This window comes from Scyliorhinus torazame, chromosome 8 (genome assembly GCF_047496885.1).
Source record: "Scyliorhinus torazame isolate Kashiwa2021f chromosome 8, sScyTor2.1, whole genome shotgun sequence".
Classification (NCBI taxonomy): Eukaryota; Metazoa; Chordata; class Chondrichthyes; order Carcharhiniformes; family Scyliorhinidae; genus Scyliorhinus; species Scyliorhinus torazame.
The window spans coordinates 138259354-138287287 of record NC_092714.1 but is presented as its reverse complement, the minus strand read 5'-3'; the positions used below and the strand labels follow the sequence as shown (position 1 = coordinate 138287287).

Sequence of the window (27934 nt, the reverse complement as noted above, 5' to 3'; positions counted from 1 at the left end):
TCCAACACCCTCCCCTCATCAATCACCTTTGTCACCTCCTCAAAAAACTCGATCAATTTAATGAGGCACGACCTGACCTCCCCTTCACAAAGTCATGCTGTTTATCGCTAATGAGTCCATTTGTTTCCAAAGAGATGAAGGATCAGTTTCTGGAGTGGCTGTTCGCAAGTTTGGAGGAGTTGGGGGTGACGTATGGGCTCCAGCAGGAGTAGAGCTTCAGATATATTCCGGTGTGGAATTTTGCAAGAAAGGTCTCCCCGAACTTGCTCGTTGTTGGAGGAGGTGCTGGAGAGTGGGGTCATATACGCGATCTAGAGTAGGATCATGGAGGAGGACAAGGAATCCATGAATGGGATTACGGCCAAGTGTGAGGAAGAGTTGGGATGAGACTGGAAGAAGGAATATGGTGCAAAGTGCTGCAAAGGGTCAATGCCTCGACCTTGTGTGCGAGGCTGGGGTTGATTCGGTTAAAAGTAGTGTATAGGGCACACATAATGAAGGCAAGGATGAGCTGGCTGTTTGAGGGGGTGGAGGATAGTGTGAGCAGTGTGGGAAGGGCCCAGCTAATTATGTCCATATGTTCTGGTCCTGCCCGAGGAGTCGCTTTTCAGCACCATGTCCGAGGTTCTGCATGTGGACTTGGAGCCAGGACCCCTGGAGGCCATATTCAGGGTGTCAGACCTGCCGGAGTTGCAGACGGGTGCGGGGCAAACGTTTTAGCCTTTACTTTGTTGATTGCTCACAGGCGGGTTCTGCTGGAGTGGAGGTCAGCTTCTCCCCCCTGTGCCTCAGCATGGCTGGGGGATCTAATGGAATTCCTGTATTTGGAGAAGGTGAAATTTGCTCGGAGAGGGGTGAGTGAGGGGTTTCACCAGAGATGGAGTTTGTGTGTTTTACATTTTGTGGACCTGGTCGCTGTCAAGCGGTGGCGGAGAGGTTTGTGTATTGTTGTTAAAAGGTTAAATATTTGAAAAAAAAATTTTTTTTAAGTCAGGGATGGCAATGGGATGGAATCAGATGGTGGTGTGGGCCTTTACAACCAAAGGAAGAAGGAGTTTTCCTTCTCCCACATCCACAAGGCCTACTCCCGAATAGACCTCTTTATAGTGGGGAAAACCGTTACTTCCAGGAGTTGTTCGAGGCGGAATACTCAGCAATAGTCATCTCGGACCATACTATGTGGATGTGAGATTGGAACAAGGTGGGCCAAGCGCCCCCACAGAGGTTGAACACAGCCCTCCTCACTGACAAGGCCTTTTGTGAAAGGACGGCACTGGCCATCGACAAATACGCAAATTGTAACCTAAACAGGGAGATCCCTCCGCATTCTGGGAGGCTCTGATGGCAGTGATCTTTTTTTTGGGGGGGCGGGGGCGAAGAGAGAGAGAAAACACGACGAACATCAGAAGCCTGCTGAACGTGATCATGTCCCACCCAGTGAGGAGACATCAGAAGTAATAATCTCCCTGGACGCTGACAATGCCTTTGATTGGATGGAGTGGAATTACCTCCGAGGTACTGGTATGACTCGGGCCAGTGTTCGCCTTGTGGGTGAAATTGTTATTCAGCACTCCCATGGCGAGCATCCAGGCGAACGCCACAAACTCAAACGTACTTCTGGCTGCACAGAGGCACGAGATATGGGTGCTCCGCTGTCCCCGCTGTTGTTCGTGCTGGCAATTGAGCCACTGGCTATCACGCTCAGATCAGCAGAGGAATTGAGAGACATCCAGAGAGGAGACAGGGAGCAGAGTTGCTCTTAATGCAGATGACCTGCTGCTCTATGTCTCAAACCCCCAAGCCACCATGGTAAAGCTAAAATTCCACAAATGGAACCCAAGTAGTCTGGTAGGTGGACCTGCGGAGGTGACCTCATTCCCGCTCTCCCCGGTGGGGAGAGTGCAGACGATAAAGATGAATGTCCTGTCAAGGTTCCTATTCATGATTAGATCACTCTCGATCTTCCTCTCCAAATCCTTTTTTGCCATGGTAGACAGACTGATCTCGGGTTTGTGTGTGGGCAGGAAAGAGCCCCAGGATCCGTGGAACCCTTCTGCAGAGGGGACGGCACTTAGGAGGTTGAGCACTGTCAAACCTCCTGTACTATTACTGGACAGCAAACATAGAAAGAGTGCTGGGGGCAGAGTGGGTACAGACAGAAGAGGCTTCATGCGCAGGTACATCTCTACGGGATGTGGTCACTGCCCACTCCCATTCTCCCCAGCCAAATATTCAATGAGCTCGGTGGTGGTAGCGTCACTAAGGCACCAGTTCAAGCTGAGAGGCATGTCCATCTTGGCCCCCATTTGTAACAATCACAGATTCATCCCGGCCAGAATGGACACCATATACAAGACTTGGAGAAAGGAGGAAAGGGTATTGAGGTTCAGTGACATGTACGTTGACGGCAGAGTGGCAACCTTGGTGGAGTTAACAGAAAAGTTCCAACTCCCAAAAAGAAGCAAGCTCCATTATCTTCAAATGCGGGATTAACTCCGCAAGGAGGTCCCAGGGTCCCCCAGTTACATCCTGCTAGACAGACGAATATCACAGGATGGGTTTGGGGAGGGAAAATGTGCAGGCATATACAGACGACTACTGGAGGAAGCAAAGGTCCCACTGGATGGAACAAGCGAGAGGTGGGAAAAAGAGCTAGGCATCGAGATAGGGGGAGGCCTCTGGAGTCCTTATTTTTCGGATTAATTGAAAGATTCATGTAATCAAAAGCTATTCTTTCAGTTAGTTGCATTCTGAAACAGGGGTCAACTGTGTCACACTCAACTGTAGCTGCTTAATTGTGCAACTGGTTTAATCCAATTTCCAGCACATTGTAATTTGAGGCCTTTATAAACAGACGCCAATCAGTGGCTAGTCTATACCAAGCGCCTGCTTTGGCTGAGTGAGAGTGCTTATGGAGTTGGGTGAAACTGAAAAGACTGAATGCAGAGCTCAGTCTGGGCAGGAGTGAAGCACAGCCGAGTTTCATAAACACCAAGGTCGGATTTCTGTCCTCACTGACTTCGCAGTCAGCGCCACTGTGCAACAGTCATGAGTATAAAAAGTGTTTTCTTTGGAGGATGGGAATAACTGAGAAACAGCACATATAAGCGTAAGCCAGGGGTCATTATAATAAAGTAATATAAGTAAACAAAGTAGGGTAAGGGAAGTAAAGTTAGCCTGAGGGAAGTAAGTAAATAGTATTCTTATATAACTACGGGTTTGTTAAGGAGTACATAAGGGGCTAAAGGGTAGTCATGACAGGAGAGCTTGCACCTGCGATATGCTCCTCCTGTGCTCTGTGGCAAATCATGGAACCTTAAGTTGTCTCTAGTGACCACGTGTGCAGGAAGTGTGTTCAACTGCAACTACTGGCTAACCACATTTGGAAGCTGGAGCTGAGGGTGGATTTACTGTGGAGCATCCGCCCGCGATGCTGAGCAGGTAGTGTATAACACGTCCAGTGAGGTAGTCAACAGCAGGTGAGGATTGAACAGGCAGAAAGGGTATGGGTGACCACCAGGCAGAGTAGAGGAAGGCAGGTTGTGCAGGAGTCCTCAGTGGCCATCCCCTTTCTAGCAGATATACCATTTTGGATACTGTTGGGGGAGATGACTGTGTAGGGGAAGGCAGTGCTGCCAACTTCATGGTACCATGGGTGGGTTTGCTGCACAAGAGGGGAGGAGGAAGAATGTCAGGGCTATAAACGTAGGAGAATCAATTGTAATGGGAAGAGACAGGTGTTTCTGTGGCTGCAAAAGAGACTCCAGGATGGTATGTTGTCTCTCTGGTGCCAGGGATGTCACTGATCGGCTGCAGGGCACACTGAAGGGTGAGGGAAAACAGACAGATATTGTGGTACCAACAATATAGGCAGAAAAAGGGTTGAGGCCCTCAAAGCAGAATTTAGGGAGCTAGGAAATAGATTAAAAAACAGAACCCAGAAGTTAGTAATCTCTGAGTATAGCTAGTGAATAGAGAAATAGGAGATTATTCCAGATTAATGCATGGCTGGAGAGATGGTGCAAGAGGAAGGGCTTTAGATTTCTGGGACATTGGGACAATTTTTGGGGACGGTGAAACCCGTACAAGGTAGAGGGTTTTGCACCTGAACCGAAATGGGATCAGTGTCCTTGCAGGGAGATTTGCTGTGCTGTTGGGGAGGGTTTATACTAACTTGGCAGGGGCCTGGGATCCTGAGTATGCCCTGCAGTCGTTCAGTGACATCCCTGGTACTATAGGCCCCCAAACAGTCCGATAGAAATAGAAGAGCAGATATGTAGGCAAATTTCAGAGACGTGTAGAAGTAATAGGATAGTGATAGTGGGGGATTTCAACTTCTCCAATATTAACTGGGGAAGCCAAAGTGTGAAAGATTTAGAGGGAACGGAATTCTTAAAATGCTCCAGGAGAACTTTTTAAAGCCAATACGTAGAAGGACCTACAAGAGAGGTGACGGCCCCGGACTTAATTTTCAGTAACAAAGCTAGGCAAGTGGTTGAAGTATGAGTGGGGGAACATTTTGCAGACAGTGATCATAGCTTCATTAGATTCAAGATTGTTATGGAAAAGGACAAGGAAGGGCCTGAAATCAAAGTTCTAAACTGGGGGAAGGCCGATTTTAATAAAATCAGATATGATTTGGCCAGAGTGGACTGGGAGCAGACACTTTTAGGTAAATCTGTGACAGACAGTTGGATGTATTCAAGGAGGAAATAAAGAGTACAGGACCAACATGTTCCAATCAAGGGATTGGATCAACAATGCCAGTGAACCCTGGCTATCAAGGAATATACAGCATTAGATAAGGAGAAAAAAGGAGGCTTATGGCAGATATCGAGGGCACAAAACAGAAGAAGCCCTAGAGGCTTATAGGATGTGTAAGAGGAAACTTGAAAAGAAAATTAGGGGACATGAAAGGATACTGGCAGGTAAAATAAAGGAAACTCCCAAGTTATTTTACAAGTAATAATAATCTTTATTGGTCACAAGTAGGCTTATATTAACACTGCAATGAAGTTACTGTGAAAATTCCCTCGCCGCCACATTCCGGCACCTGTTCGGGTACACTGAAGGAGAATTCAGAATGTCCAATTCACCTAACAGTACATCTTTCGGGACTTGTGGGAGGAAACCGGAGCACCCGGAGGAAACCCAGGCAGACACAGGGAGAACATGCAGACTCCACACAGAGTGACCCAAATCGGGAATCAAACCTGGGACCATGGCACTATGAAGCAACAGTGCTAACCACTGTGCTACCGTGCCACCCATAAAAAGACACCGTCCCTGGGTGGGCTCGAATCACCAACCTTTCGGTTAACAACCGAACGCACCAAACGATTGCGCCACAGAGACTGCCTACATTAAGGGTAAAAGGATAACTAGGGAAATAGTAGGGCCCATTAAGGACCACAGTGGTAATTTGTGTGTGGAGCCGGAGGATGTAGGTAGGGTTCGAAATGAATACTTTGTGTCAGTGTTCACTCATGAGAGGGACAGTGTGGATACAGAAATCAGGGAGAAGGACTATAATAAAATTAAGGTAATTAACAGAGACAGAGAGGAGGTTCTGAGTGGTCTGACAGGCTTGAAGGTAGACCAATCTCCAGGGCCAGATGAAATATATCCCAGGATGCTGAGTGAGGCAAGGGAGGAAATAGCAGGGGTGCTGGCAATGATTTTCAATTCCTTTCTGGCCACAGGAGGGGTGCCGGAGGACTGAAGGCTAGCCAATGTGGTACCATTATTCAATCAGGGAGGAAGGGATAAACCAGGAAACTGCAGACCAATCAGTTTAACCTCAATGTGGGGAAACTATTGGAAGCAATTCTGAGATACAGAATTCATCTGCATTTGGAGAGGCAGGGATTAATCAAGAACAGTCAGCATAGTTTTGTTAAGGGGATGACATGTCTGATCAACTTGATTGAGTTTCTTTGAAGAGGTGATCAGGTGTGTAGATGAGGGAAATATATTTGATGTAGTCTACTTGGGCTTTAGCAAGGTTTTTGATAAGGTCCCACATGGGAGACTGATAGCGAAGTAAGAGCCCATTGCATATGTTTTGGTCCTGCCCCAAGTTGGTCAGGTTCTGGGTCTCCTTCTTCGACGCTATATCAGAGATTTTAGCGGTAAAATAGTGCCGTACTAGTGGGTGGAGATCTTTGGAGTATAGGGCTTTCCGGGGCTGCAGGAGGAGAGGAAGGCTGACCTCCTGGCCTTCGTCTCTCTGATAGCCCAGAGGTGAGTATTGCTCGGATGGAGGGAATCGGCATCGGCACTGCTTAAGGTGACGACTTGGCTGAGCCATTTGTCGGAATTCCTGCACTTGGAAAATAAATCAAGTACACCATCGGGGGTTGGAGGAGCAGTTCTACTGGAGGTGGATGCCATTTATCGCCTTCTTTAAGGAGCTGGTTGGTCGTCAGCAATTAGAACAGGACTGAGATCTGGATAAATATGGGAAAGGTGGGGCTGGGTTAAGGTGGTAGTTGTATAAATCTGTTTGTCTTTTGTGACTTGTAAAATTGATTTCAAATATGTTTTTTTTTTAACAAAGGGATTGTAAACAACCAGGAGTGGACCACAGGATAATAAAGGGTCAGAATTCCCCCAGTGCACACCCACCATTGTTTATGGAAAGAAAAAAAAAATCTGTTCAATTAACGGGGACAACAAGATATCAACGGAGGCACAGGACTCGGCTCAACCGCAGACCACCATGAGAAGAGTCCGCTCAGAGAAGGTTTAACCGAGCCCACCTCAGCGCCACTACCCATTTCCCAAGAACACTGACCCCTCAAGAAAAAGTCAGAAGGAACCCACTCCTCCCCAGGAGACACAATCTGGCCAGGCAGGAATTCTGAAGTTCAAAATAACCACAAAAACCCCCAATACAGTTAGCTCTAATTGGGGACTATCCTCAATCGCTGTGAAGACTTAACTAACCGTCTCATCCAACCCCACCCCCACCATTCACCCAACACTCCACCTTAGCTCCACTCATCATCATTATAAAGGAGATAAGCCAGGTCACTGTCTTTGTGAAGTTTGCACATTCTCCCCATGTCTGCATGGGTCTCACTCCCACAACCCAAAAGATGTGCACGGTAGGTGGATTGGCCATGTTAAATTGCCCTTTAATTGGAAAAAAAAAATATATGAATTGGGTACTTTAAATTTTTTTTATTTTTTAAATGGGGTGTCAAAAAAACCAAACAAAAACTCCCCTTCCATAACCACAGGATTATAACACAATAATAAAAAGGAGTAAAGCTGCACAGACCACATTTCACATAATCGACAAGTTTTGCTAGAACAGGATAACAGATGATGCTTGCCCTTGTGCTCACATCTCCACACACCCTTGCAGGGGAAAAGACAACGATAACTAATCAACATAGTCACAAGGGAGTAACATCCAAGATTATAGAAGAATTGCAGGATAATTACACAATTTTTGTTGCTCGAGAAGGCCTCCATCAAGACAGGATCAACAAACACTGCTCACCCAGATGAAGACAAGAAATAAAAACCCTTAAGGTAAAACACCAGAGTTGTTTTACGAACAATCAAGGATTAACCAACCCCACCTCGGATTTCTCAGATTCCAACAAACGAAGCACCTCAACTTCCACCCAAGCAACCCAAGCCTAGGCCCCAGCCAGGACTGGGGAGAAAATGACCCGACCCACTCCAACCTCTTACGGCGAGCATAGAAGATAGGATAGGGCCAGTAGTCGAGGGGGCCCGACCGACCCCTGGCCTCCAAGATCAGATACTGTGTGCTCTGTCGCAACTGATGTACCCAGCCTCCAAATCCAGATTACTATAGCATGACAGTCAATTTTCAAACTTAAATCGGGAGCTCGCCTCCCACTCCTCACCAGGGACCGGGCTCACGGAGGCACCTTGCCAGCCCCCACCTCCCGAACTCATCAGGATACACGACACACCATGCAGTAGGATCCCAACATCTCGAAGGCAGGCCCTTACCAAGGAAATGTGCTCTTCCAAATGCACAAACTCTCATATGCCTCCACCATTCTCCCAAGGAAAACTCGCAAATCTTCGAAGTGAGCGCTAAAGACCTGCACCACAGAGCCGAGATCTTCATCCAGAACAACATTCTCAATGGCAACCATTATCTGGATGCACACAGCACAACCAAGGTGGAAGCCCGCTCACCAGCAACAACACCACTGTGAACTGGGCCCAACCACAGCCCACACCAACTACCACGGTTAAACAAGGATTTACTACAATTTATCTCGACTCCTCTTCGCAAAACACCAATCAGGAACATCCAGGGACATTGCGCAAGACATACATCCCAAGGAAACACAAATATGCAACGTGCACCAGGGTAAAATAAAGGATTACAGGGTGAACAGAGCCAGGGCTCGTGAAAACACAGTGGCTCCCGCACTCACATGACTGGGAAACAGTATTTTAAAATACACATTTCAGGCACCAAGCTCCCCTGGAGGGGTGAAGACTCAACATTCCGCAGCCCACCATTTAGTTCCCACAACATCAGTCACCTGATTGCACAACCATGTGCATGGTGCTGCAGGCTAAAACTGTTGTGCAAGAAACACAACATCAGATGGGTGATCTCAGTCAGCGAGCAGACACTCCATGGAAATGCTGATGGCTGCAAGTATGAAAAAATTCAGTAACATAAGCCCTACCAATGTGTAATGATTTTTTTTTTGATTTTTTTAATTCTCATTTTCCACATTTTCATCAAATACACATCAAAAGATAACCAAAAATAACAAATACAGTATCAATCCCCCAACCAGCATCCCTTTCAACATACAGACCTAAATATCACCCATACGTTCCAAATACAGCAAAACAAAAAGACCAAAAGAGAATCAACGGTCATCCCATACGTAATAAACAATGTGCTCAACCCCCCCAATAACCCCCGCTACTGTTCGATGGCATCCCATTCTTGAAAGTGCAAGATAAACAATGCCCATGAATTGTGGAACAACTCCTCAAGAGTCAGAAATGTCAGTAGATCTACCCGCCAAGCCGAGGCACAGGGCGGAGAAGCTGGCCTCTACCCCAGCAGGACCCACCTCCGGGCAATCAGTGAGGCGAAGGCGAAGACATCTGCCCCTGCACCCGCCTACAGCCCGGGCTGGTCCGACACACCGAAAATGGCTTCCAGGGGTCCTGGTTCCAAACCACATGTACCACCCCTAAGATTAGCTTAAAAACCACCCTCCAAAATCCATTTAGCTTCGGGCAGGACCAAAACATGTCAACATGGTTTGCGGGGCTCCTCACACAGCGCTCACACACATCCTTCAACCCTCAAAGAGTCGTCTCATCCTCGCCTCGTCAGGTACGCCCCATACACAACTTTAAACTGTATCAGCCCCAACCTCATGCACGAGGTGGAGGCGTTTACCCTCCAGAGCACCTCACACCACAGACCGTCTTCCATAGCCTCCCCCAACTCTTCCTCCAACTTAATTTTAATCCCCTCCAAGGATACCTTGTCCTCTCCCAAAATCCTCCCATAAATCACCGACACCACCCCATCTCCATTCCCCCCCCGTCATCAATACCTCTTCCAACAATGTGGAGGCCAACGCTACCGGGAAGCTCTGAACCTCTTTCTTGGCAAAATCACGGAGCTTCGGATATCTAAATACCTCCCCCTGCTCCAGTCCATATTTCTCCCCAACTCCTCAAGCCTCGCAAAACAACCTCCCAGGAACAGGTCTTTTAATACCCTGACCCCCCTCTCCTCCCAACTCTGAAACCTCCCATCCCACTTCCCTGGCTTAAACCTATGGTTCCCCCTAATCGGCATCTCAGACTCCATCCACAACTTGTTGCCTTAACTGCCTCCAAATCTTCAGCGTTGCCACCACCACCAGACTTCCAGAATATTTACCCGGGGGGCATCATGTTGCCAATGCCCTCAGCCCCAAGCCCCTGCACAGACTCTCCTCCATTCTAACCCATTGGGATTCTCTCTCACGTCTTCCCTCTTCCCTCCTTCCTCCTCCTCCTCCCTTCCCCCCAAAATAAACAAGGTGATCAACTTCTCCACCTCCATGAAAAAGTCTTTGGCAAAAAGATCGGCAGGCACTGAAATACAGACAAAAACACAGAAACACATTAATTTTAATTGCCTGCACCCAACCTGCTAGCGACAGAGGGAGACCATCCCACCTTGCCAAGTCCGCCTTCACCCTCCCCACCAAGCTTACCAATATGTAATGATGACCGTGTTAACATTTTAAATCAGAAGGTTAATCATTTAGTTTACCCTTGCTGATCACATCACATTGCTTACCTCTCCATTATCCAGCACTGCCATGGAGGATGACTGACCACAGGCAATAGCAGCGACCACTTTATTTTGTAAGCAACTGGTCACTCTTCGTGGTGTTGGCTGATTAGAAGTAGACCCTGATCCTACTTGTCCACAGTTATTATAACCCCAGGCATAAACCTATCATAAAAAGTATAATAAATCCATTAGCAAAAAATTGTATACAAGATCAAGAGGGGCTTATCCTCAATTTACATTAGTAAAGAGTAAAGAACAGAATTTAGACAAACACCCAATCTCACTTCCAGTGGCAGCCATGGAGTGAGTGTTCGCACACAGGGCAGTTCTGGCTCGAAGGCGTTGGTTTGAGCTCTTTTACCCAAATGGGTGGGGTGTTGGAGGGGATGCCAGTGGTGTTAGTGAACGTTTACGTGCTGAATTGGGACTATGTGGGGTTTGTGAAGGGATTGCTGGGAATGATTCCGGACCTGGTCACGCATCAGTTGATTATTTAATTTAATAATCTTTATTGTCACAAGTAAGCTTACATTAATGCTGCAATGAAGTTACTGTGAAAAGCCCCTCGTCGCCAAATTCCGGCGTCTGTTCAGATACACAGAGGGAGAATTCAGAATGTCCAAATTACCTGACAGCACATCTTTCGGGATTTGTGGGAAGAGGGGGATGATTTATAATTGCGTGCTGGACCTGAGGGTGGACAGGTCGAGCACTCATCAATGGGAAGGTTGAGAATGGCGGGCAGCACGGTGGAGCAGTGGTTAGCACTGCTGCCTCACAGTGCCGAGGTCCCAGGTTCGATCTCGGCTCTGGGTCACTGTCTGTCTGGAGTTCACACATTCTCCCTGTGTTGCGTGGGTTTCGCCCCCAAAGATGTGCAGGGTAGGTGGATTGGCCACACTAAATTGCCCCTTAAGTGGAAAAAATGAATTGGGTACACTAAATCTATAATTTTTTAAAAATCACCACCAGTCAGCTGTCCCCCCCCTCCCCCCTCAAAGGGGAAAGCAGCCTATGAATATCTGAGACGATGGCGATTTTGCTTACTTACTTGATATACCATAAGACTTCAAGGATCCCTAGTAGGAATGAGATTAGGGTCTGGTTTAGCACAGAGGGCTAAACAGCTGGCTTGTAATGCAGAACAATAACAGCAGTGCAGGTTCAATTCCCGCACTGGCGTCCCCGAACAGGCGCCGGACTGTGGCGACTAGGGGCTTTTCACAGTAACTTAATTGAAGCCTACTTGTGACAATAAGCGATTGTTTGTTTGTTTATTTATTTATTTTAAGCTAATTCCTCATTGAAACTGTACCATTTATAGACTTTTCTGACTATTAATTTGCTGAAGGATATACATTTAAATACTAGTCAAGTTAGAAAGAATTGGGTTTTGGTGCTTGCATAATTCAGCAAGGCAAGTGCCCAATTATCAGTTTCAGCTATCCTTACTGTCTTCCTTCTATTATTCGTTGACATGAATGGTTTGTCTAGTTCTTGTCTTCTCCTTCAGCTGCTTAGCTGCAGAAACCCCCTTTCAGTTGTGGAAAAAGAACCATCCTGCTGTTGTTTAGTTGAGGCAGAAACTTTCTAAAATGTTTCTGTTTGACTTTTACTGGGAGGCAATTAGTTTTGTAAGGCTTACGCTTCACCAATATCGGACCACTTCAATTTCATACAAATATAGAGCTCTTGCACAGATTAAAAATTGATGATAATGGCAGATATATTTTTGTGTGTAAAAAAATGCAAAGCTACTTAAATATATATTACATTTTGTCTCCTTATGATACTGACACATTCTTGTAACATGTTGTTTCTGATAGGTGGGGGACTGCAGTGAAAACCCTATTACAATGTAGAATCACTGTTGCTGAAGTATGATGTGCGGCTTCTTAACTTTGATTCTTCCCTTTTACACGGAGACAGATTCCGGGACTAAAGACTAATCTGTATTGTGCAGGGTTTGCATGTGCAACTGTAAAATTACAATTGTGAACATTGTGTCCATCATGAACTTTCATGTTGTCAAGTAGTAGTGTGTGGGCCAGCAATGTTAAAAGTGCTTCACTGGCTTGTATGGGTGCACTGAGATGTGTGATCAGAGTAAAATAGCCATTATTTTCCCCAGTCATCAGAGCATTATGGGGCTGATTCCTTCATCGAGCAGTGGAAGACTAGAACAGCACTTGCTGAGAGTGGGAAATCGCATTCCCACGATCCCTAATTATCAGTCCATATATTTGATGGGAGATTGTCGACTGACATTCCCTGCGAGTGCTTTCAAATGCTGGGATGCATAGTGGTTAGCACAATTGCTTCACAGCTCCAGGGTCCCAGGTTCGATTTCTGGCTTGGGTCACTGTCTGTGCGGAGTCTGCACGTTCTCCCCGTGTGTGCGTGGGTTTCCTCCGGGTGCTCCGGTTTCCTCCCACAGTCCAAAGATGTGCAGGTTAGGTGGATTGGCCATGCTAAATTGCCCTTAGTGTCCAAAATTGCCCTTCGTTTTGGGCGGGGCTATTGGGTCATGGGGATAGGGTGGAGGTGTGGCTTAGGTAGGATGCTCTTTCAAAGAGCCGGTGCAGACACGATGGGCCGAATGGCCTCCTTCTGCACTGTAAATTCTATGAATCATCCAATCAAGGCATTGGATATTTTATCTCCAGAGACAGGACTGTAAACTTAGGTTCGCTCAGTGAGCAGATATAGTTTCCCTTGCTGACAGAGTTCCATTAACAGGAGGCATATTTTCCATTGTTGCTTACCAGCGAAGCAATTTGCCCTCTATCATAACTGCAAGTATTAACTTATTTTTAACAAAAATCACTTCAGATATAATGGCATGTGAGGTGAGAGATCCGCTTACTTTATATGATGTTGTTTCACTGTGGTAACTTGCTTCCTAATGGGTATTTGTTTTTAATTTCTTCTTAAGATGTAGGCATTACTGGTAAGACCAGCATTGATGGCCCATCCCTATTTGCCCTGAAGGCAGCGGTGAGTCACCGTCTTAAATTGTTACAGTCTGTGTGGTGTAGGTACACCCACTGTGCTGTTAGGGATAGAGTTCCAGGTCATAGGGCAGGTGGGTTTAGAAGGTGCTATTGAAGGAGCCTTGGCAATTTGCTGCTGTGCATGTTGTAAATGGTGCACATCGCTGCCACTGTACACTGGTGGTAGAGGGAGAATGCATTGGCGGTGGAGGGAGTGAATGTTTAAGGTGGTGGATGGGGTGGGCTGCTTCGACCTGGATAGTGTTTAGCTCCTTTAGTGTTATTGGAGCTACACTCATCCAAGCAAGTGGAGAATATTCTATCACACTCCTGTCTTTTATGTTGTGATACAGGTGTATTAATATTAACAGTTTTAGTCCCCTTATTTGAGGAAACATGTAGTGGCATTGGAGGCAGTTCAGAGGAGGTTCGCTCGGTTGATTCCAGAAATGAGGAGTTTGTCGTATGAAGAGAGGTTGAACAGTTTAGGCCTGCACTCTAGAATTTAGAAGAATGAAGGGAGATCAGATTGAGGTGTACAAGATGATAAAAGGTATAGATAAAGCAGACATGGAGTGGATGCTTCCTCGTGGGGCATTCAAGAACGAGAGGTTAGTCTTAGGATAAGAGGTAGCAAATTCAAAACAGAGTTGAGGAGAAACTACTTCTCCCAAAGGGTTGTGAATCTGTGGAATTCACTACCCCAGAGTGCGGTGGATGCTGGGACAGTGAGTAAATTTGAGGAGAAGTTAGACAGATTTTTAATTGGTAATGGTTTGAAGGGTTATGGAGGACGGGCAGGACGGTGGAGTTAAGGCCATGATGAGATCAACCATGATCGAATAGCGGAGCAGACTCGATGGGCCAAATGGCTTAATTCTGCTCAAATATCTTTTTAACTTATGAACATAATAATATGTTAGTAAATACAGAAAAGCTCACCCCAACAGTATTCCTTAATGTTGAATTGTTTTTTAAAAAACGGGTGCTTCAAGTTACAATGTAAACAGAACACAATCACCAATCAAAGACACACCCAATCTCAACCTCCCAACATTAAACTAAAAACCTCCTTAACAACTAACGGTCATTAACTCTTAGAAAAAGGAAACAAATGGCTGCCACCTTACGTAGAATCCTTCTACTGACACCCCCCACCCCACACACACACACCCTCTAGTGGTGGACTTTACCTTCTCCAAATGTAGGCATGCTATCAGGTCACCCAACCAGGCTGAGGCACTGGGCAGGGAAGGAGACCTACACTGAAGCAGGACTCTCCTCTGGGATATTAATGAGGCCAAGGCGAGGACATCCGCCTTCACCCCTTGTCTGTAGCACTGGCAAGTCTGCCCCCTGAAAATGGCCACCTGCACATGGCTCCAGTTTGATACGAAGTAGCTGTGACATGGGTGTTGAAGAAAGAGACCCAAAAGTTAATTAACGTGGGACAAGACCAGTTAGTGTGAATATGGTTAGCCATCCCTCAAGAACAGCGATCACACCTGTCCTCATCCTCGCCTTGATCAAGTGAGCCCTGTGCACCACCTTAAACTGGATCAAACTAAGCCGAGCACAAGAGGACATGGAGTTGACCCTTCAACGAGCCTCCCTCCACACCTTGCATCCATGCCGGAATAGGACCCAATTCACCCTCTAATTTCATCTTTCAACGGAGTCCACTCTGTTGATAGGACCTGGCCATAAATACCCAAAATACACCCCCCACAAGACCTGACCAAAGATAAAATCCTCCTCAACTGGGAGGATGGTGTGCCAAGGGAAAAGAAGGAAAAGCCTTACGTAAGAAATTGCAAATCTGAAAATATCTAAAGAGATTGATCCCAGGGAGTTGTAATTTTTCTAACAGCTCCTCAAAACTGCCAAACCTTCCCTCCACAAACAAGTCCCCAAATCTCTCCAAACCCTTCTACCCCCCATAATCTAAACATTTGAGTCTAAGCCCACTAGCAAAAAGAAATGATTACAGATAGGGCCAACAGAGACATGGAGATACATTTAAAATACTGTCTGAACTGCTTCCAGATTCTAAGGGTGAACACCACCACTGGATTCAAAGAAAATGTTGCAGGAGAGAATAGAAGTGAGGCAGTTGCTAAAGCACCCAGACGAGAGTCTCTCCATCTGCCCCCATATGGAATTCAGATCATTAAATCATCTCAATACATTAGCTGTCCAACAATACAATAACAAATTGGGAAAGCCCTACGGATCCTTTTTAATAGTCTGAACCCTGTCCGTTAAGGACAGGGGGAGGTTTTTCCACTTCTGCAAGTCAAATTAGACCCCATTCACCAGACTAATTTAGTTTATGGTGTGAGGCCAAATCGTGGGCAACCTGGATTCCCAGATAACGAAAGCTAGATCTGGCAAGGTGAAAAGGCAAAGTTCCCAGTTGGGCTCCCCTCCTACGGGGTTAACCGGAAAGTGTTCATTCTTGTCCAACCTGTACCTATTACCTCAATCATAGTAGATACTGGGTCCATAATATAAAGAAGCAGATTACCTGCGTACAAGGACACCCTATGCTTCCTCCCGCCCCGATTTGTCCCCTTAACTTAAAGATCTTAACGCTATGACCGGCAGTTCAATTGCTAACGCAAATAAAAGCGAAGACAATGAACATCCCTGCCTCGTACCCCTATTCAGCAGAAAATAGCTCAAGGCATTTGTGCAAAACTAACAGTGGGGGCCCTATAGAGTAAACAAATCTAGGATGTTAATTTTTGTCCAAAGCGAAACGTCTTAAGAATCTCGGCGATATCCCCACTCCACCCTGTCAAATGCTTTTTCGGTGTCCATGGAAACAATCACCTCTGGTTCAGGCACTGGAGAGGTGGAAAGGACAACACTGCACCACCGTGTTGCCCCCTACTGGTGGTGATTTAACTTGAGGATCACCACACCTTAGGCGAGGGGCAAGGTTGAGCAGGCGAGGCCTTCATGAATAATCTCAGCCAGTAAGGGAATTGAACCCGTGCTGCTGGCCTTCCTCTGCATCATGAACCAGCTGTCTAGCCAAGTGAGCTAAACCGGCTCCCACCGTAATATGCTTTCTAATAAACATCTCTCATTTTCAAACAAAGACTTCACTCACTTCCCCATCGGATGACAGTATCATGGAATGATGAGATCCACAGGCCACCTCGGTTACTTTCTTGTGGAGCAGGTTGGTGGATACCTGGCAAGGAGATAATCCTTGAGTAGTTGTCCCATTGCCAAGCTGACTGTAACCATTATTCCCCCAGGCATAAACTTCTCCACCTGCAAACCAACAAAAATCAGCTTTTAAGTTTTGGCAACGCAGAAATGTTTAATAATTTGTGCAATTTGATCTTGGATGAAGGCAGAAGAAAGCAATTGTCTTTGTTCTTTCACGTAATACTCCAATGCATGCAATAACGATTAACATTATATATTTTTTTAAAGTTTAAATCTGCACAAATTACAGCTTGTTGCTCCCAAATACCCTCACTCCTTTTTGAAGTAGATATTTTGATTTTCTTCTTCAAATCTCCTTTCCTATATTCTCTTGAAGGAACTAACTCCCAAGCTTGCAGTTCTCCATGCACTGGCCACCCTCATGTGTGAAAGATGGGCAGAGTTCACTTGAGCCGTGGCAGGTAGTTTGCAGTCTCTTTAACTGTTGTACACACAGCTTTGAAGCCTAACGCAATCCCGGCTGACATCCAAGTAACCACGCTACCCAAAATCTTGGTCCTTGGCAGTCCAATAATCACAATTTGTAAGTTGAAACACAATGATTGTTTATTTATAACAAGGGTAAAGATGTAGTGCTGGATTCTCTGTTTTGGGGACTATGGCCCCATGTCGTTGTAAGAACTGTGGACTTTCACGCCAGAAATACTGGCGGGAGAGGGCCACATATTCCTAGCCATGCAGGATGCTAGCAGGGACCCGGCATAAATCTAGCAGCTTTTGCTGCAGATACGGGCCCCGCACTTCCGGGTCGGAGGTCGCGCATGTGCACGGCGGCAGCCTCCTGTGGCCGTGCCGTGCTCCACGGCGGACTCAGACCGCGGAGCTGGATATTAAAAGTAGACCCCCGATCGGCCGCACGCCCGGCCAAGGCAGCCGCGGACCGAGTCGCAGTCATCACGCTCGTATCCCGACTGGCAGCACCATGTTAGATCCACGCCGTCGGGACTTCAGCCAGTCAGGCGGAGAATGAGGGCCTCCAGAAATGGCTGCAGGTAGGTGATATTCGGCGCGGCGTATTCAGGCCTTTCGGGACCCGGAGAATCGAGGAACCGGCGCCGGTCCAGTTTTCGCGTGCCAAAATGGATTCTCCGCCACGGAGATTTCTGCGTTGGAGTGTGGAGAATCCAGCCCCCAATATGCAGTAAATGACAAGCTAACCTATTACCCCCTTTAACTGTCCCACCTCAACCCACACACACAAGACAGGCAAACACAGGCGGGGGGGAATAATAAGGATGAAGGTCAAAAGATAAGAGTCTTTGCCTCCAATGGTGGTTCTGTAGCAGGCTTTCCTCACCAGCACGCTGGTTGATCAAAACCTCTGGTTTACATCTGGTGATGGTCTTCCTGGCAGAGTCATTCATACAGTACAATACTTACAGGCAGCAGTCCTTCTGGAAAGTCACTGAATTCTTATCAAACTGGGCCTTCAACTCAATGGTTTACATTTGGGCCTTTTTCTTTCTTGAGACACTGTATTCCACATCAAACCTTGCATTCAGCTTTGGGTTTGACAACAAGCCTTTGCAGTCTTGAGAAAATGACACCCTGATTTACCGGAGAGTGTGAGCTTAACTGGATATTTTGGAGAATTAGTTGGAATCCTCCACCCAGACTGCAGAATCAAAATTAAACTAAAATGGAACTTTTGTGGCTGAGAAACATTCCAGTGGGATAATATCCAATCACCGCCTGTTACAAGGAAGAGCACAGCCTTGTGGGCTCATTTATTGGCCACCAGCCACCTCATCAGGCAGAGAGTCATCACTGGAGCCAGCCAATCTCCAAACTCCAGCCTAAAACAGCATAGCCTTCTGGAATCTGCTTGTTTGAATTACTGGCTCTTCCAGGTTATTTTGCCTGAAAAATCGCAGGTCCATTAAATATCCATGGATCAAAAATGTAACAGCAAAAATAAAAGAAAGGGTAAATAAGGAATAGACAGGGAATAAACCAGAAGGAACTTTACACAAGTCCTTTGATTATGTGCAATGCTGCACAATGTACATACAATAACTAATGTAGATCGTGTACATTTTTCATTTCCCAGTAGGTAAAGGATCAAGATTTAAGGAATCCATTCACTACAGGTTCAATAGTTATTAAACAGACGATTATCTGCAGCTACTTTTCTAAAATCAAATCAAAATGCTGAAACTCAGGAATTTTCAAACTACCACCGCTCCCCCATATTTTATACACACATACACGGCATGCACATGTTATAAACACACACACGCACACAGTAGTAGAGTGAGCATTTGTTAAAATACTGGAGCTGAGAAGACTCAATCAAAATTCATTCATTTATCATAACTTGTTACCTGAAGTTGTAAGCACCACATGGGGTCCACTCCCGTAACTTAGATGAATTATCTTCTTACCACACAAAATGTCTATTTTTCTGGGCTCAATTGTGCTTTGAATATCCCCAGTTCCTAAGCAGCCACTGCAGTTCGTGCCAAAGGCAAACACCTGTTGCAGAAACAAGCACTGAAGTCAAATCTGATTTTGTATTTGTGTTGTAATGCTTGACAATTTAATTTGTTCCTCTAGTACAGAATGAAAATTTCCCTTTTCAATCTCAAAGAATGCAAGTCTGCAGAATTTTGCACCGAGCACACCCTTTTAAATTTTCATCCATGCATTAACAAAATGCTTGCAACTTTCATTTTATTTGCCCTCCCTTGGCTTACGTTATTAGATACAGAATTGCTAAATTCCATTCCATTGTGAACAAGATACAAACGTCAAGAACAAATTTAAAAAGGGACAGAACCAGTTGCCACCATGAATCTCAACTATTGGGTGACATGGTGATGAAGTGGTTAGCACTGCTGCCTCACGGCGCCGAAGACCCAGGTTCGATCCCGGCCCACTGTCCATGTGGAGTTTGCACATTCTCCCAGAGTCTGCGTGGGTCTCACCCCCACAACCCAAAGATGTGCAGGGTGAATTGGCCATTCTAAATTGCTCCTTAATTGGAAAAAAATAATTGGGTACTATAAAGTTTTTTAAAAATTATCTCAACTGTTTTGCAACTAATGTCAGCGCAACCAATAGCCTGACCAGGTTTCTAGACCACATGCATTACTATTATTGCATCACTTACAGTATCCTAATGTTAAAGGAAAATAGAGAATGTGTGTCCAGAAAACAGAAAACAAAAGTGTCAGACTCTGTGATTTAAAAAAACAAAAAAAAGTTTGAAACATGGAGAAGTGTGAGATAGCACCAGTGGAGAGAAATGAGGTTTAATGTTTCAAGGTTGATGATCTCTCACCAGAACTAGTTCAGGATGACTTTCAACTCACCCCAAGCAAACCAGGTAGTACATAAATTGCTGAAAAGACACAATTGTCTTTAAAATTCTGGGTTCAATATGAAAGCAGCTTTTCTATTTTATAAATAACAACTACTGTTCAATTACAAAAGGAACACCGGGTTTCAATTTTGTGTTCAATAACTAATACTCGGGGAGCATGATTTGACATTACCTCATCGTTTTCTGTGACGTACAGAGTCTCATTGCCAGATGTGCCGAAAACGCAGGCTAGACGAATCAAATTGAGGTCTTGTGGTGGAAGCAAGGCAAATAATGGCCACTTCCCAACATCCACCATGACAAGACTTTTTCAGTGCAGCACAACATACAGAGTGACAAACGAGACCTGGAATGAAACCAAAGTAACAGAAATAAACACTCAAATGTTGATTTCAGCTGTGCTGTTTTCGATGCATCATGCTACTACACATTTTGAAGGGGTAAAAGCCCTTGGTACAGGACTGATCCCCCTGTTGAACCTCCTGAATGCAGCTTTATTAGGTGAAGAGTGTTTCAGGGGGAGGCTAGTGGGTGCTTTCCTTACAGGTGGGGATACAGTATTCAAAGTTCCTTCCAGTAGGTAGATTCCGAAGAGCACCAGAGGTAACTGGAATAATTTCAACTTCCTTACTTCAGATTATGCATAGCTTAGGAGAGAAAAAGAAAAAAAAAGGTAAAAAGACAAATGCCCTAGGAAAAAACATAACTCAAATTTAATTTAGGCTCTTCTTTGGTATTGGTAAATACTGTTAATGTTCTACAGGACTGTCAGAGGATACAGCAGGATTTAGATTGTTTGGAGACTTGGGCGGAGAGATGGCAGGTGGAGTTTAATCCGGACAAATGTGAGGTAATGCATTTTGGAAGGTCTAATGCAGGTAGGGAATATATAGTGAATGGTAGAACCCTCAAGAGTATTGAAAGTCAGAGAGATCTAGGAGTACAGGTCCACAGGTCACTGAAAGGGGCAACACAGGTGGAGAAGGTAGTCAAGAAGGCATACGGCATGCTTGCCTTCATTGGCCAGGACATTGAGTATAAGAATTGGCAAGTCATGTTGCAGCTGTATAGAACCTTAGTTAGGCCACACTTGGAGTATAGTGTTCAATTCTGGTCGCCACACTACCAGAAGGATGTGGAGGCTTTAGAAAGGGTGCAGAAGAGATTTACCAGAATGTTGCCTGGTATGGAGGGCATTAGCTATGAGGAGCGGTTGAATAAACTCGGTTTGTTCTCATTAGAACGACGGAGGTTGAGGGGCGACCTGATCGAGGTCTACAAAAGTATGAGGGGCATAGACAGAGTGGATAGTCAGAGGCTTTTCCCCAGAGTAGAGGGGTCAATTACAAGGGGGCATAGGTTTAAGGTGAGAGGGGCAAGGTTTAGAGTAGATGTACGAGGCAAGCTTTTTTACACAGAGGGTAGTGGGTGCCTGGAACTCGCTACCGTAGGAGGTGGTGGAAGCAGGGACGATAGTGACATTTAAGGGGCATCTTAACAAATACATGAATAGGATGGGAATAGAGGGATACGGACCCAGGAAGTGTAGAAGATTGTAGTTTAGTCGGGCAGCATGGTCGGCACGGGCTTGGAGGGCCGAAGGGCCTGTTCCTGTGCTGTACATTTCTTTGTTCTTTGTACAAAATAGCTTGAGAAAAAAAGACAACCATCCTAAATTGATTAATTCTATACAATCATGAAACCTCTTCAATTTTAAAAATTTGTTTCCATCCCTTCTAAAAGCCTTGATTAAAACATGATGAAAGTCCACCAACCCAAGGGCCAATTTGCCTCTGCTCTCCTCCCAAATTACATCTGAAGAATAGGTGCAATGCAGATGAATAATGGCTGGCTACTATTTGCTTCTGTTTATCTCCTGAATCATTTCAATTCCAGAACATCACTGCAGGAGTTCCTAGGCCCAACCATCTTCAGCTGCTTAATCAATCACCTTACTTCCATCATAAAGTCAGCAGTGGGATGTTCACTGGTGATTGCACAATGTTCAGCACCATTCGCAACTCCTCAGATACTGATGCAGGCCATGTCCAGATGCAGCAAGACCTGGACAATATCCAGGCTTATGCTGACAAGTGGCAAGTAACATTTGAGACACATGAATGGCAGGCAATGAACATCTCCAACGAGAGAGAATCTAACCATCATCATTTAATGGCATTACCATCGCTGAACCCCCCCACTATCAACATCCTGCGGGTTACCATTGACTAGAAACTGAACTAGCCATATAAATACTGTGGCTACAAGAGCAGGTCAGCGGCTAGGAATCCTGCAGAGAGTAACTCACCTCCTGACTCCACAAAGCCTGTCCACCATCTAAAAGGCACAAGTCAGGAATGTTATGGAATTATCTCCACTTGTCTGAATGAGTGCAGCTCCAACAACACTCAAGATGCACATCTTGCAAATCGCACTACCATCCTACCCCATCTGCTCAAAGATCTGTGGGTCAAGAATTATTTGTAAGCAGATCCATGGCAGAAGCTTGACCTTGAGTAGGTGTCATTATCTAAGGGACAGCAGATATCAATAATGGCTGTCCAATAAACATGAAACTACAGACGTGACACCACTGGGTCTTGTAAATTGAAATATGCAAGCAAATCCCAAAACTTTGCACCAAATCATTGGCCACAATCATGGCTCTATTAATTACCAGCCAACTCCATCAGTCATCCAGAAATTAGGGTTTAGGAAATAAGTTTCTTTTCGAATTTAGAGGGGGAGAGAATTAATGAGGGGATTAGCTTCCAATCGGTTAAAAGGATTTGAAGGATGTTGTGCGATTCACCAGAACAACAAAACATACATTTCTAAGCACTTGATAATTTGTGTATAAAGTCTGCAATCTGCACACAACAAACGTTCTGGGGGACGGCGGGGGCTGCGTGGCGACTCCAAATGTCCTGTTATTACTTAATAATCTTTTAAAATGCAAACAAATATAAGAACATGAGCAATCTCCCACCCAAACGGTGATCGGTCACTTTAACTGATTGCATGAACAGAAAATTCTTGCGTCAGAGACTTCCGTCATGAATGCACACACTACACGCTTAGTAAATACATATAGCAAAATAGTTCTTAGACCAGAAGTGCACTTCCTGCAATTCTCTAACTTACATTCGGATAAAGTAAACAGACGAACTGCAGACAGGCTCATCTGAGGCCCGCTCCTACTCACCAACTCGATTGCGTTTCCTGTCTCCCAGTGCACGCGAATCGAGTGCAGAGCGAACCAATTGAGTGTGAGGCTGCGCGGACCAATCAGCGTCAAGCTAATGGCGGGCATTCGAAACCTATCGGCCGCTGCCTCGAGCCAAGCGACGGGCGTTCTGACCGCAGACAAGGCCGTGGAGCTGCAGCAGCACTGAGGGACTTTACACTCGACATCTCCCGCCGCAGTGGAGGGGAGCCGCACGTTTGTGATAATCAGCTGCTGAGCTTTTGCACATGACCATTTAGAAAAAGCGTAGATGAGGCGGGAGGTCATGGGTGTCTTGTCCAAGAAACAACCATAGGTTTGCCCCGGGGGGAATGGATGGGGGATATGGAATGTGGCAAAGAGCAGGAATAACGCAACTGAAAGATCTGTTTGTGGATGGGAAGTTTGCGAGTCTGGGAGCGCTGACCGAGAAATATGGGTTGCCCCAAGGGTATGCATTCAGGTACATGCAACTGAGGGCTTTTGCGAGGCAACAGGTGAGGGAATTCCCGCAGCTCCCGACACAAGAGGTGCAGGACAGAGTGATCTCAAAGACATGGGTGGGGGATGGTAAGGTGTCAGATATATATAGGGAAATGAGGGACGAAGGGGAGACTGGTAGATGAAGTAAAAGGGAAATGGGAAGAAGAGCTGGGGGAGGAGATCGAGGAGGGGCTGTGGGCAGATGCCCTAAGCAGGGTAAACTCGTCGTCCTCGTGTGCCAGGCTAAGCCTGATTCAGTTTAAGGTATTACACAGGGCGCATATGACTGGAGCACGGCTCAGTAAATTTTCTGGGGTGGAGGATAGGTGTGCGAGGTGCTCGAGAAGCCCAGCGAATCATACCCATATGTTTTGGTCATGCCCGGCACTACAGGGGTTTTGGATGGGGGTGACAAAGGTGCTTTCAAAAGTAGTGGGGGTCCGGGTCGAACCAAGCTGGGGGTTGGCTATATTTGGGGTTGCACAAGAGCTGGGAGTGCAGGAGGCAAGAGAGGCCGATGTTTTGGCCTTTGCGTCCCTAGTGGCCCGGCGCAGGATATTGTTAATGTGGAAAGAAGCCAAGCCCCCGGGGGTGGAGACCTGGATAAATGACATGGCAGGGTTTATAAAGCTAGAGCGGATTAAGTTCGTCCTGAGGGGGTCGGCTCAAGGGTTCACCAGGCGGTGGCAACCGTTCGTCGAATACCTCGCAGAAAGATAGATGGAATGGAAAAAAGAAGGCAGCAGCCCAGGATCGGAGGGGGGAGGAACCAGAAGGACTCTCAGGGTTGTTAATATATACTGTATAATATGTATAGGTCGTTGCTACAGATAATTATATATTGGACTGTTAAATTATATTTTTGGAGAGTGTTACTTGTGATAAGGCAGTTGCCAATTAGGGTTAGTTTTCATTTTTGTTATTTATTATTTATTCATTTTTTTGTTTTGTTTATACAATAGGTCATTGTTATTTGTGTTGTTATAATATTGTGTAAAGGATGCACAATGTACTGTGTTGGTTGACCAAAAATTTTCAATAAATAAAAAAAAAAAAATGGGTGTCTTGTCCCAAAAGAGAAAAAAGAATCTGGAAATATCGCAGCCCGCGGGGAGGGAGTGGACACTCCGAGGGGGAGGAGGGGGGGTAGAGGGAGTGAAGGAGGGGGGGTAGAGGGAGTGAAGGAGGGGTGAACACTCAGGTGGAGGTGAGGGAGGGGGTGAACACTCAGGTGGAGGTGAGGGAGAGGATGAACACTCAGGTGGGGGTGAACACTCGGGTGTGTGAGGAGGGGGATGAACACTGGATGAGGGAGGGGGTCAACACTCGGGGGAGGTGAGGTAGGGGGTGAGTACTCAGGGGATGGGGGAAAGGGCGAATGCGGTGAGGGGGGGTGTGAACAGTCAGTGGGGGTGAACACTTTCTGTGGATGAGGGAGAGGGCGAACTCACGGGGAGGGTGGGGGGGACCATTTTTGGGGTGAGGGATGGGTTGAACACTGGGCAAGGGAGGGGGTGAATACGGAGGGGGGTGAGGGAAAGGGTGAACACTCGGGGCATGAAGGAAGGGGTGGACACTCTGAGGGGGTAAACTCTCAGGAGGGGGTGAACATTCAGGTGGGTGAGGGAGGAGGTGAACACTCGGTTGATGAGGGAGGGGTGAATACTCCCATACTCCCCGGGGGGGGGGGGGGGGAGTTGAGAGAGGGAGTGGTTGAACACTCGGGGGGGGGGGGGGATGAACACTGGATGAGGGAGGGGGTCAACACTCGGGGGAGGTAAGGTAGGGGGTGAATACTCGGGATGGGGGAAAGGGCGAATGCGGTGAGGGGGGTGTGTGAACAGTCAGTGGGGGTGAACACTTTCTGTGGATGAGGGAGAGGGCGAACCCATGGGGGGGGGGGGACCATTTTTGGGGTGAGGGATGGATTGAACACTGGGTGAGGGAGGGGGTGAAAGCTCAGAAAGGGGCTGAGGAGGGGGCAAACGAGGGGGTGAAAACTCAGGGGAGTAGGTCAAACACTCTGAGGAGGTGAGGAAGGGGGGGAAACTCAGGGGTGAGGGAAGGGGCAAACACGAGGATTAGGGAGGAGACACAAATCTCGGGGGCGGGTTGGGCGTAAACTCAGATGGCGGTGAGAGGGCGTGAAAACTCAGAGGGAGGGGGCAAACACTTAGAGGGGATAAGGGCGAACACTATAGAGGGTGATGAGATGCCGGCGTTGGACTGGGGTGAGCACAGTACAAAGTCTTACAACACCAGGTTAAAGTCCAACAGGTTTGTTTCGATGTCACTAGCTTTCGGAGCGCTGCTCCTTCCTCAGGTGAATGAAGAGGTCCTCTTCACCTGAGGAAGGAGCAGCGCTCCGAAAGCTAGTGACATCGAAACAAACCTGTTGGACTTTAACCTGGTGTTGTAAGACTTCGTACTCAAGAGGGTGGTGAGGGAGGGGGCAAACACTGTCAGAAGGGCTGGGAGAGGGCTAACACTGTCAGAAGGGGTGGGGGCAAACGCTCAGAAGGGGTGGGAGGAAGCGAACACCGTTAGAGGGGGTGAGGGAGGGTGGGGTGAACACTCGAGGGCGGGGAGGGAGGGGGCAAACACTCAGAAGGGGTGGGAGGGAACGAACAACATTAGAGTGGGCGAGGGACGAACATTCAGGGCGGTGAGAAAGGGGGCAAACACTCAAGTGTGGGAGTGGGTGAACATTGTCAGATGGGAGAGTGAGGAGATGGACACTCAGAGGGGAGGTGAGCGTAGGTGTGAACACTCGGAGGTGAGTGAGGGGACACCACCATCGGAGAGAGGTGAGGGAGGGTCGAACACCCTCAGAGGTGGGGTGAGGGATGGGTGAACACTGTCAAATGGGAGGTGAGGAGAGGGCAAACACCGTCAGAGGAGGGTGAGGGAGGAGGCGAACATTGTTGGAGGTGAGGGTGGAGTGAACACAGTCAGGGATGAGGGAGGGGTGAACACTGTCGGGTTAGGGAATGGGTGAACACAGTTGGGGGTGAGGGAGGAGTGAACAGTGTCAGGAGTCAGGGAGGGAGTGAACACTGTCCGGAGGTGAACACTGTCGGGGGTGAGGGAAAAGGGAACGGGTGAACACAGTCGGGGGTGAGGGAGGAGTGAACAGTGTTGGGGTGTGAACACACGGGGTGTGCCAGGAGGTGAACATTGTTGGCAGACTAGCGTTGGTACTGTCAGTAGGGTGAGTTTACACAGTTTCAGAGGTTCACAGCTCTATTTAAAACAACGTACGTCCGTGAACTGGAGGCAGAACGGGCGTGTCTTCCGTTCACAGTGAGAAAAGGAGACGTGGCTGTACTGGAATTGCCCTTGACAGTTTGCCTCCAACGCGGTGGAGACCAAATTGAAAGGTGCAAAGGCTCCAGCGTGAAATGGTAAATGGGCAGTTTAAATTGAAGTTACCGTCGGTCTTAGCCTCTCCAACACTGATCAGAATATCTGGATTCTTAGGAACATAGGAATTAGGAGCAGAAGTAGGCAATTCAGCCCTTCGAGCCTGCTCCGCTATTGAATCAGATCAAGGCTGATCTCTTCCTGGTTTCAAATCAACTTCCCCACCTGTTCCCCATATCATTTAACCTGTTTTTTTAAATCAAATATCTATCCGTCTCCTTGAAACCATTTACTGACTCAGATTCCACCGTACTGTGGGGCAGCGAATTCCACAAATTCACCACCCTCTGCGAGAAGTAGTTCATCCTCATCTCAGTTCTTGTGTGTAACCACACCACCTCTCTGAACTCTTGCTCATTTATCAGCTTATTCGACATCCAGTCCTGGATGAGCAGAAATTTCCTCTAGTCAAAAATTGGGATTGCAGAAGCAATTATTTTGGATCCGACTCTGGGGCGTCATTCTCCGACCCCCCGCCGGGTCGGAGAATGGCCGTTGGCCGCCGTGAATCCCGCCCCCGCCCCCGCCGAAGTCTCCGAAGGGAGAAAAGTCGGCGGGGCGTTAATGGCGCCGCTGCCGCGGAGAATGTCACGGGCCTGCGCAAGGCAGCCGATTTTCGGCCTGCCGATATTCTCCCTTCCGGATGGGCCGAAGTCCCGTCGACGTGATGACCGTTCACGTCGACGTCAATCAAACCTCCTTTTCATCGGCGTGACCCGGTGCTCCAGGCTCACGCCGACCAGCGAGGAGGTGAGTGACGGCCTGGGGGGTTGGCTCTGGGCAGGAAATGGCGTGGCCGCAGACTGATTGCCTGAGAAGAGGTGTGTCTCGGCTTGTGTGTGTGTGCGGCGGGGGGGGGGGGGGGTGGTTAGAGTAGGCTGGGCTCCGGGGGAGTGCCGGGAGGGGGTCCGTGCCGGGGT

The 27934-nt window shown here is 47.1% G+C and overlaps 1 protein-coding gene across 7 annotated transcripts in view; it reads right to left on the bottom strand.

Annotated features, from left to right (window-relative positions):
* Positions 1–23176, bottom strand: part of LOC140428147 (RCC1 and BTB domain-containing protein 2-like) — a 352551-nt gene extending 329375 nt beyond the window's left edge. For 5 of the 7 annotated variants that reach the window (XM_072514264.1, XM_072514265.1, XM_072514267.1 and 2 more), the window contains exons 1-5: positions 23027–23166; positions 20055–20228; positions 18882–19032; positions 16433–16599; positions 10325–10483 (exon numbers count right to left, since the gene is read on the bottom strand). In XM_072514264.1, the coding sequence (XP_072370365.1) occupies positions 10325–10483; positions 16433–16599; positions 18882–19032; positions 20055–20180 (603 nt within the window). In that variant the 5' untranslated portion in view covers positions 20181–20228; positions 23027–23166. Of the gene's footprint in view, positions 1–10324; positions 10484–16432; positions 16600–18881; positions 19033–20054; positions 20229–23026 lie in introns of all 7 variants that reach the window. The other 2 variants (XM_072514263.1, XM_072514262.1) reach the window with 2 other exon arrangements.
* Positions 23177–27934: the final 4758 nt, after the last annotated feature.